General features: G+C 43.1%; 1 protein-coding gene across 1 annotated transcript in view; it reads right to left on the reverse strand.

The window, feature by feature from the left end:
• The window catches only part of LOC102487571 (contactin-associated protein-like 3), a 222,793-nt gene that overhangs the window by 89,644 nt on the left and 123,190 nt on the right, over positions 1 to 9,959 (reverse strand). Inside the window, 1 exon segment of the mRNA XM_027768474.1 lies at positions 3,767 to 3,873. Coding sequence (XP_027624275.1) covers positions 3,767 to 3,873 — 107 coding nt within the window.

The raw sequence follows: 9,959 nt of genomic DNA on the forward strand, positions 1-9,959 counted from the left end.
GGAGAGAAAATATTTTTATAAAAGATTTACCAAAATAATGTCAATTCATTCTGACTTCATGGCACATTTTCATTTGTGTAAGTAAATGTTTCACCAAGTACAAGGTATGCAATTAACACCTGCAGGTGATAAACACTGTTTATCTTCAGCCCAAGTTTAAAAGATCAGCAAGATAACATGGTGACCTTGGCAGAAAAGAGCCCATTGGAAGACACTGAAGGATGCTAATGGCTCCTGGGAGAAGCTCCATGACTGAAGCTAATCGTGATGGATCCTCTCATTAAAGGAGCCCTGAAGATCAGACTTGCCTGCATCAGCCCATTTTGCTATCTACTGGGAAGGACAATAGAGAGAAGAGATGAAATATAAAGAAAAATAAAACATCTTATGGGAAAGGGAAGGGAGCGTATTTATGCCATTGTCAGAAAGAGTATTTTATATGCTCTGAATTGCCTACATTTACTTTCATATATATTCATTGAAAAAATGTTTTTGAACACTTAAGACAAAACCCAAGAAAGGGTGGAGGAGTTATTTCCTCTCATTTCACAAAATGTAGGAGATTTATAGAACTGTTTCTGTGAAAGAGGAAATTAAAGCTAAGCAATCTGAAAGTAAATATGGTCAATTGTCAAACAAGAATGCTTCCCCAGTAAATTGTCCCAAATCAATGGTGTTCCTTTAATAACTTTCACAGAGGAAGACATAAGTAGAAATGGGTTTTTGTTTTTGATTTTTTTTTGTCATTCTTCTTTTCCCATCTATGTATATATTTATTTAAGTAGATACACAAACATCTAAATGTCTGGTAGGATTCACTCAATTTGATAATAACAGTTTTGGAATACAAAGCAGGCTTGGATAGGGGACACATATTGAAGAGAGTGATTAGGATAACTTTTGCTTTGTGTGAACTGTTTCATTTTGCAAATGGTATTGCTCATATCATTGTCCAAAACAAAAATACTACAGTATAACTAGGGGTATCAGTCTGGCTTCATGATCATTGACTGTGGACTTGACAAAATTCTAACTGTCCTTGGTGTATTTACTTGAAAACTGCAACTCAAAAGTCAACCTAATAACTAGATCATATTGAAATTTGAAATTCTGGGGACCAACAGGTGATGAGGTGGTTAAGGCACTGGACTCCCATATGAACCAACTGTGGTTCAAGTCCTAGACCTTACAGCTTACTTTTTCACTTTCCTTCTCTCTCTCTCTCCCAGTTTCTCTCTGGTGAGCGCACGTGCTCTATAGCAAATTATAATAATAATAATAAAAATAGAATTAAATAATTCTTTTTAAAAAGGTTTGAAACTCTGTTTTTCAATCTTCTGATATTCTCACTCAGAATTGTTCAAGGCTAATTTTGATTAGAGCAAATAACCATGCATTAACATGACAAATTCATTAAACACAACACAGAAGAGATGGTGCTGGGTATGGTGGAGGCTGTAAAGGTGATACTGAGTAAAACACAGCAGCAGGCATGTGCGTTCTCTAAGGTATACTCAGGGCCTGGCAGACATACAGAAGTAAAAGATGTGCTCCCTCCACAGCTCTGGGACCTTCCCAAGTCATTCCGCCTCTGATTTTACAAACCACTCAGTTTCTAGAAGTACAACGGCTTTAGGAACAGAAAGCCTTCTACACAAGATCATAACTGAGACTTAGTTGGTCTTGGACTATCTCCTCCCTCGCCTCACTCTTGTAAGAGCCCTGGAGCTGGGAGCACAGGTTTCTTCTCATCTAGCTTCATTTGCACATGCAAAGTGCAGTTGTAGTTAATAACAATCCACACCCTGCCTTGCTCCCATAATTTTTGTAATAACCACATTAAAGAAGTCGCATGGAAGAGTTCTTAAAAGTTTCAAGTAAGACTTCAGAGTGAATGACTAATTCCACTGGTGGAACTCATGGTTTTGTATATTCCTCCATTACCTTAAAAAGTCAAGGATGGGGGAAATTGTTTCAAAACAGAAGTCAGAAATGTCAGTAGAGATACATAAAAAGAAAACCTTTAAAAAAAAATTTTTTAGAGGTTTTTGCTATAGGGCGCGTGCGCTCATCAGAAAGACAGAGACAGAAAGCGAGAAATAACCCCCCTGGGGGATGGCCATGCCGCAATCCCTTCTCCTCCATTCTCCTCTTGGGATCTTGGGCACACACGCACACGCACGCAGCGTGAGTTTAAGCCACCAGGTCCAGGACTTGAACCGTGGTCAGCTACATGGGAGTCCAACAACATAGCCATTACACCAAGTGCTAGTCTCAAAAGTTTTTTAAAAAATACAAAACAAATAGGAAAGCAATGGAATCCTCCAGATTTTGTCATGGTTTTCTGATTGCTCACAAATTAAAGGTTAAAAAAAAAAAAAAAAAGGAGAGGGAGTCATGGTCTAATGCCCAAATACAGAGGATGATCCCTCGATAAGGACAGGCAATTTTTAGTATAGGAGAGACAATATAAAAGTCTTATATTAAGTCCTCTCGTAGAAGGGGTCTCCTGCTTTAATATCCTCAAAAGCACATGGAAGGTTAGTTAAGACAGACTTCTGGGGACCCGCAGATAGTGTAATGGTTAGGTTGCTGGACTTTCACATAGTTGACTGTAGTTTGAGACCCAGACCTGGTGACTTCAACTCACATCAGGCACATGTGCGTGTGTACCCAAAATTCCAAGAGGAGAATGGAGGAGAAGGGATTATGGCATGGCCACACCTCCTGGGGGGTGATTTCTCACTTTTGTCTTTGTCTCTCTCTGACTCTCTGGTAAGAGCGTGCACCTCATAGCAAAAATCTCTCTCAAAAAAATAAGAACAAAAGAGAGTCCTGAACCCTATCCCCAGAAATTTTGATTCCATACTTTTGGGTAAGATGTGAGATACTTTATTTGTAACAAGTTCCCGAGTAATTTCTCATCATGCTTGTCTGTGGATCATTTTCAGGCATCCTGGAGTTCAGGCTCTGGAGTCGGCTTCCTTAGTTCAAATCCTCATTGTGCCACTAAGGAGCTGTCTGAGTGTCAAGTTACTAACCCTCTTTCTATCCACATCTCTGCAATGTGGGTCATTAGAGTAGTTTCTACAGCCCTGTTGGAGTTAAACACATTAAAATATGCAAAGGACTAGAAGATGGTAGGCGTATTTAAATGCCCCATACATGCATACTTATATAATTAGTCACTTTATAATCATTGTCACCGTCAAAGAAAACCACCGTTGTAAGAGACCCTAAAGGTTCACTAGTTTCTAGTTGGTTTCTGTCTCTTCTGTAACTTGCATAAGCTTTCCTTGTGGCATTTGCATCCCATGTTTTTTGAAAATCTTTAATTTTAAGAAATTTAACATCAAGAGTTTCAGAACTTAGCAACTTATGATTTTCTCACATTCCTTAGACTGCAAGGATTCTCAGAATTAAAAGTATGCCCAACTCAAGTAACAGAGGAAGGACACATATTCTTCATTTCATTCCATTTTATCTTTACCCCGTATTCTATCTTTTTCTCCTACACTCATCTTCTTATTGCCTACCAGCTTCATTTTTCCACACTACTTACTACTACATGTTTCTGTGCACTGCCTCAACAGCCTCTATTAAATGAGGTGGATTAAAAATAAGCTAGAAATTAATTGGGTGCTAAAACACTTACACTGGTGTGTTTGTGTCATTGGACACATGCAGATTTGTATAAACAACTAATGAAAATGAAGTGACAAAGAAACCATACACAGAAATGAGAACGAGGAGGTGTGAAGCTTACAGGAATGGCAGGTCGGGCCCATGTAACCTGTGCCCACACAGTCACAGGAGAAGGTGTCCCAGGACTGGGAACATTCACCCCCGTGTTCACAGTAGCTGGGCAGACACCTGAAAGAAAACAGACACCACTGCTATTTCCCTTTATTCAGGGACTATAAAACAAGTGTTTCATGTACTTACAACAGGCTAATAGGAGAGGAGAGCATATCCAAGAAGCTTCCACATGGCGTGACCCCACGTCTGCCATCGAGGTTTTCTAATTACGGGGCTGTTAGAGGTAATACACCCACTAGCATGCAACTGGTCATTATGTCTCTGTGACACAGAGTCTTCAACACACATGGACATTTTTTCTTTTGTCCCAGGTGACAGACACCACACTAACTTCACATGTGGCTAGCAAGACCAATTACCTAAATAAAAGCATAAGATTTTCTGTGCTCAGTAACTACATTGTGTACATTTTAGAAAGAAGAAACGAAGGGAGGGAAGGAAGGGGGAAGAGAGAGAGAGAGAAAGAAATGAAGAAGGAAAGAAAGAGAGAGAAGGAAGGAAGGAAAGAAAGAAAAAACCAACGAGATGGAGACAGAAAGAGGGGAGGAAGGAACAAGGGTCTCTTCAGTCACAGAGCAACATAGAGTCAGGAATTTTGAAGAATAAGCAAGTTTGGGACCAGCGGTTGGCATAATGGCTATGTCTCCTGACTCCCATGTAGTCCACTGCGGTTCACGTCCCGGACCCGGTGGCTTAAAACACGCCAGGCGCGTGTGCGTGCTCAAGATCCCGAGAGGAGAATGGAGGAGAAGAGATTGTGGTGTGGCCATCCCCCCTGGGGGGGGATTTCTCGCTTTCTGTCTCTCTATCTCTCTCTGTCTGTCTGGCAAGTGCACGCGCCCTATAGCAAAAACCTCTCAAAAAAAAAAAAAAAAGAATAAGCAAGGTAGGTGGGCTTCTTGTCAACTTTCATTTATCGGGTTGCTGGAAAGTCATGACACGTTTTGCATAGAAAAACACGTCATGACTTTCCCGACAACCTAATACTTATTTAAAGTTGATTTATTTATGTCTTCCATCAGAGAGAGACAGAGACAAAAAATCCGGTGCCCCCAATGGTATCCTCATCCTTCGAGCCACCCCTAATCCTTGCCAGGCTGGACCACAGACATGAGTGTGCCCAGCATGCACCGGGAGGTCCCAGGATGCAAACCCAGGACAGTCCCATGTGGGTCCAATTGTGCTATCACAACACTGCTGCCTGGCCCCTGCTTTCTAGTTTTAGAATAGGCAGTCACCGGGTTGGCTCCATGGCCTGGTGGTGAAGGCAACCAGATCCCACGTGGCTAACCACACAGTCTGAGTCTCAGACCTGGGAGCTTGAGAAATACACAAGATGTGTGTGAGTGCGAGTCCGAAATCCTGAGAGGGAGGAAAGGTGGAGGAGAAGGGATTGTGGCATGACCATTCTCCATGGGAGGGGGATTTTCTCTCTCCCTTTCTGTCTCTCTCTCTCTGGCAAGCACACAAGTCCTCTATCTAAAGTAGTAATAATAATAAGCATTAATTTTACTAATCAAAACTTATTGGAAGATTTAATGTCTTTGAGATGTCAGTTCCACCCAGAGCAATCCACAGATTCAATAGAAACTCTATCAAAATGTCAAAGATGGTTCTCACAGAAATAGAAAAGTACATTAAAAAATTCATAGGGAACCCCAGGGGACCCAACACAACCTAAACTATCTTGAAAAAAAAAATTTGGAGGTCTCACATTTCCAGAGTTTTCAGGACGCTGTTGCTCCCCCTGGATAGAATTGGGGTGGCTGTCCTCGCCTGCTAGCCTCCCAGGATTATTAGGAGAATATGGAGAAGGGTACACTGTGTAAACTAACAGGTACATGACAACAAAGGGGAAGCTTTATCAAGAATTAGGGGTGGGCCAGAACCAGAGTCTAGCTATTAAGAGAGCTGAATACCATATGACATTCTGGAGTTCAAATCCCAGCCGTGATGGCTTGAAAATCATGTTAGGCACATGTGCTTGCATGCACAATATCCCAACAGTATGGAGAAAAGGAGGAGAAGCAATTGCGGCATTACCATGTCCTATTAGGGATGTTTTCTCCCTATCCCTCACTCTGTCTCTTCTGTCTCTCTCTGGCAAGCACCTGTACTCTCTGGCAACTTAAAACAAACAATCAAAAAAAGACAGAATGAAAGAAGAAAAGAAAAAAGTAGCAGTGGCTTTCTAGTGGCCTGGCCCAAATACCACCACCCACCTCTGCATCTGGTGGGGTTAGGTTCTCTGCCACTGCCCACCTCCTCCCACTGCTGAGAAGGTTGTAGGGAGACAGGAGACAGAGAATGTCCTAAAGGCCATTGACTGTCCAAGCTGTAGACCAGCACCTGGCAGGCAAGGCTGTGAGAGAGGAAGGGGTCCCTGTTGGAAAGCCAGGAGAGTGAGAGCCCTGGCCTTCTCTGCTGGGATGAGAGAGGTGGCAAGACGGGGACTGAAGGATTGTGAAACAGGACCTCCTGGGGACCAACAGATGGTGTAACACTTACATTGCTGGAGTCCCACGTAGTCAAGTGCAGTTAGAGTTCCGGATCCAGTGGCTTAAAACTCATGCCAGGTGCATGCGTGTGCATGCCCAAAAATCCCAAGAGGAGAATGGAGAAGGGACTGTGGCGTGGTCATCCCCCCAGGGAGTGATTTCTTGCTTTCTGTCTCTCTGTCTATCTCTCCAGTGAGTGCACATGCCCTATAGCAAAAATCTCTCTTAAAAAAAAGAAGAAAGAAATAGGACCTCCCGGTTGCAGCTAGAGGAAAAGGCCAGGCAGAGAGCTGGAATATAAAAGCTACAGGAGGCCACAAGGGCCTGTGTTTGCTCCCCCTCGGTCCTTTTGAGAGGGACTCAAGGGGCTGGAGAAGAAGAAATCACAACATTGCCTGATCTGCTCATGCCCCTAACACCCCACCACTGCAGCAATCAACCCAGCTCAAGGTCAAGACATTGACTAATGGCGTGATATTCATGAGTCTAGTCTGCGTTCGGAGAAGAATAATTACGGGCAAGCAGGGTCGAGCTTTTCAGATATTTTAAGGGCTAAAACATGGTAAAGACTGCATGAACTTATCAAAAGGAGGCCTCAGCCAGGAGTAGCACTCACGGGACAAGTGGGGTGGGTGGGCGCTACGTGGGGGAGGGCTACTCCGGTATCACTTCCTTTGAAAAGCGGACCTTCCTGCCTGCCCTCTCTCCCTTCCCTTTCCTCCCTTGCCCATGTCTTCCCCCTTCTCTTTTTCCATCCTTTCTTTTTCTTCACAGTGGAACATTTTAAGATCACACTTGAAGATTTCACAATTTTTAAAAAATTTTACCAGAGGGTGTATATGTACTTACCATAGACAGAGAAAGAGAAGGAAAGTGAGAAATCATTCCCCATGGTGGGTGACCATGCCACAATCCCCTCTCTTCCATTCTCCTTGCAGGTTTTTGGGCACACAGGCACACACACACACACACACCGAGTGTTTTTTTTCAAGCCACTAGGTCAGAGACTCAAACTTCACAGTCAGCCCTATAGGATCTAGCTATTTTACCCACCATGGCATGGGCTGGACCACAGATTCGTACATTTTTAAAAGATTAACAACCACTGCTGTTTAATATCAACAAGAATAATGTAATGTCACGTTAAAAAATCATGGAAGGAGGCCAGCAGATGGCATAGAGGTTACATCGCTAGACTCCCACATGGATGAATGCAGTTTGAGTCCCAGAACCGGTGGTTTGAAAATCATGCCAGAACACGTGTGGGCCCATGCGCAAGATCCCAGGAGAAAGGAGGAGAAAGGACTGCAGCGTGCCCATCCTCCCTCACCTTCCCTCTCGCTGTCTCCGCCTCTCTCTCTGGCTAGCGCACATGCCCTAAGGCAAAAACCCTTTTAAGAAAATAATAACAAAAATTTTATGGAAGAAAAACTTTTAAGCAATGAAGACCAAGTATATGGTCTTTTTTCCAACAAAACACAATAACAATTGTGAAAAAATTGTACCATGGTACAAACAGAGGCGTTATCTAGCATAGAGAGGACCAATGCAGGGGTGGGAGAGCAAGAGCGGAATGTGAGCTGGGAAGGGGAGGGAGCAGTGCCTGTTTGCATGGTCCCTAGAGGACAGCAGGGAGGCTGCCTGCTTGGGGACCTCCAGATGGCCACAGGCCACAGACCACAGGAGCCCGCGGAAGCTTTATCGTGCAGCCTAACAGGCAAAAGGTAATGCCAGTTTTTTTTTCTTTCTTTGCTTTTCTTTTTCTTTTTTATTTTTCCTGTGAGGTTATACAAAGTCTGATGTATGCATTGATTTTTGTTTTTGGGGGTTTTTTGTTGTTGTTGTTTTTCTTTTTTGGAGAAGTCTTTGCTATAGGGCGCGTGCTCTTGCCAGACAGGCAGAGAGAGACAGACAGCGAGAAATCACCCCCCAGAGAGGAAGGGCACGCCGCCAAACCTTCTCCTCCTCCTCTCGGGATCTTGGGCACGCATGTACACGTGCCCGGCGTGAGTTTTAAGTCACCGGGTCCAGGACGTGAACCACAGTTGACTACATGGGAGTCCAGCGACATAGCCACTACGCTAACTGCTGGTCCCTGTATGCAGTGATTTTAAGTGTTAAAATGTACCTAAACATAAAGCAGCCATTACTTGTGGCTCTGTCATACAAAGCATCCTTCCTATGTTATGCTTAGCCCCAGATTGGGGTTAAAAAGGCTAACTTTGTATTTCATATCTGACTTAAGTTGGATTTTAGGTTTGGTATTTGAATGACGTATATTTCTATTTTGGGATTAAAATAGTTCATTTTATTTTTTTTTAAGGGTTGCTGAATAAAGGAATTCAACAACCACATCTTTTTTTTTTTTTTTTGAGAGATTTTTGCTATAGGGCACGTGCGCTCGCCAGACAGAGACAGAGAGTCAGAAAGCGAGAAATCACCCCCCAGGGGGGATGGCCATGCCTCAATCCCTTATCTGTTCTCCTCTGGGGATCTTGGGCATGCACGCACACGCGCCCGGCATGAGTTTTTAAGCCACCAGGTACAGGACACGAAGAGCGAACGGTCGACTACATGGGAGTCCAGCGACATAGCCATTACCCTAACGACTAGTTCCCAAAATACTTCTTTTTTTTTAAAGATTTCTTTCTTTCTTTCTTCCATGAGAGAGAACACAGAGAGAGGCTTCCCCACCAGGACACCCCCAGCCCCAGGCAGCCCAGTTCACAGGCACATGCATAAGCCTGGCGCGTATACACAGGGCTGAGGACACAGAGCTTCCAGGTGAGCCACGCACCACCGCGCTGGGTGTTAACACTGCCCCACCGGACGGCCCCAGAATGGTTTTTTGTTTGCTTGGGTTTTTTTTGTTTGTTTGTTTTTTTTAACAACAAAAAAATGCTAGTAGATATTTAGACCTATGTTTAGGCCATTAAAGAGTAAATTGCCAATATTTCCAGAAATACCAAACTGGATGTAATAGATTAGAGAATCTTTTTCATTTTAAAAATTTTAATAGAGGGCAGGTGCTCTGGGGATAGGGAGAGGGAAAACGAGAAGCACCACCTCCTCACAGGGAATGGACGGTGACACCACAATCCCTTCTCCTCCACCTCTCCTTCCTTTTGGGATTTTAGGCACCCACGCATACATACCTGGCTGCTTTTCAAGCTGTTGGCATTGTCAGCCAGGTGGATTTCAGCCACCTTAACCACCATGACACCTGCTGGTCCTTATTGTAATTCTTCAAAGCCTCATCTTGTGGCATTAAGATTTCCTAATTTTCATTGCCTTATGAAATTGAGTTCTTTCCAAATAAATTTTGGGAATCTAGAGATCTATACCATTCACTTAGGGAATAAAATGCAGAATAGCATCCATTTGCAGTCCTACTTGAAAAAAAGTCCTAAGTGCCTTCTAAAACATTTGTCTGAAATTATTGTTGTGTACATTAAGGCTGGAGTTCAACTGTGGCTCAGAATAAGTGTGTAGTCAAGCATGTTTACAAGTGATTCAAAGTACATTTTGAAAGCCTTTTTAAATTGTGGGATCTTAGGGACCAAATTTGACACCAATGTAACTCCTAAAACTGTACAGTTATGGTAAAAAAAAAAAAAAAAAAAAAAACCTAAAACAGGGGCC

This window comes from Tupaia chinensis, unplaced genomic scaffold, assembly GCF_000334495.1.
Source record: "Tupaia chinensis unplaced genomic scaffold, TupChi_1.0 Scaffold146604_1, whole genome shotgun sequence".
Classification (NCBI taxonomy): Eukaryota; Metazoa; Chordata; class Mammalia; order Scandentia; family Tupaiidae; genus Tupaia; species Tupaia belangeri.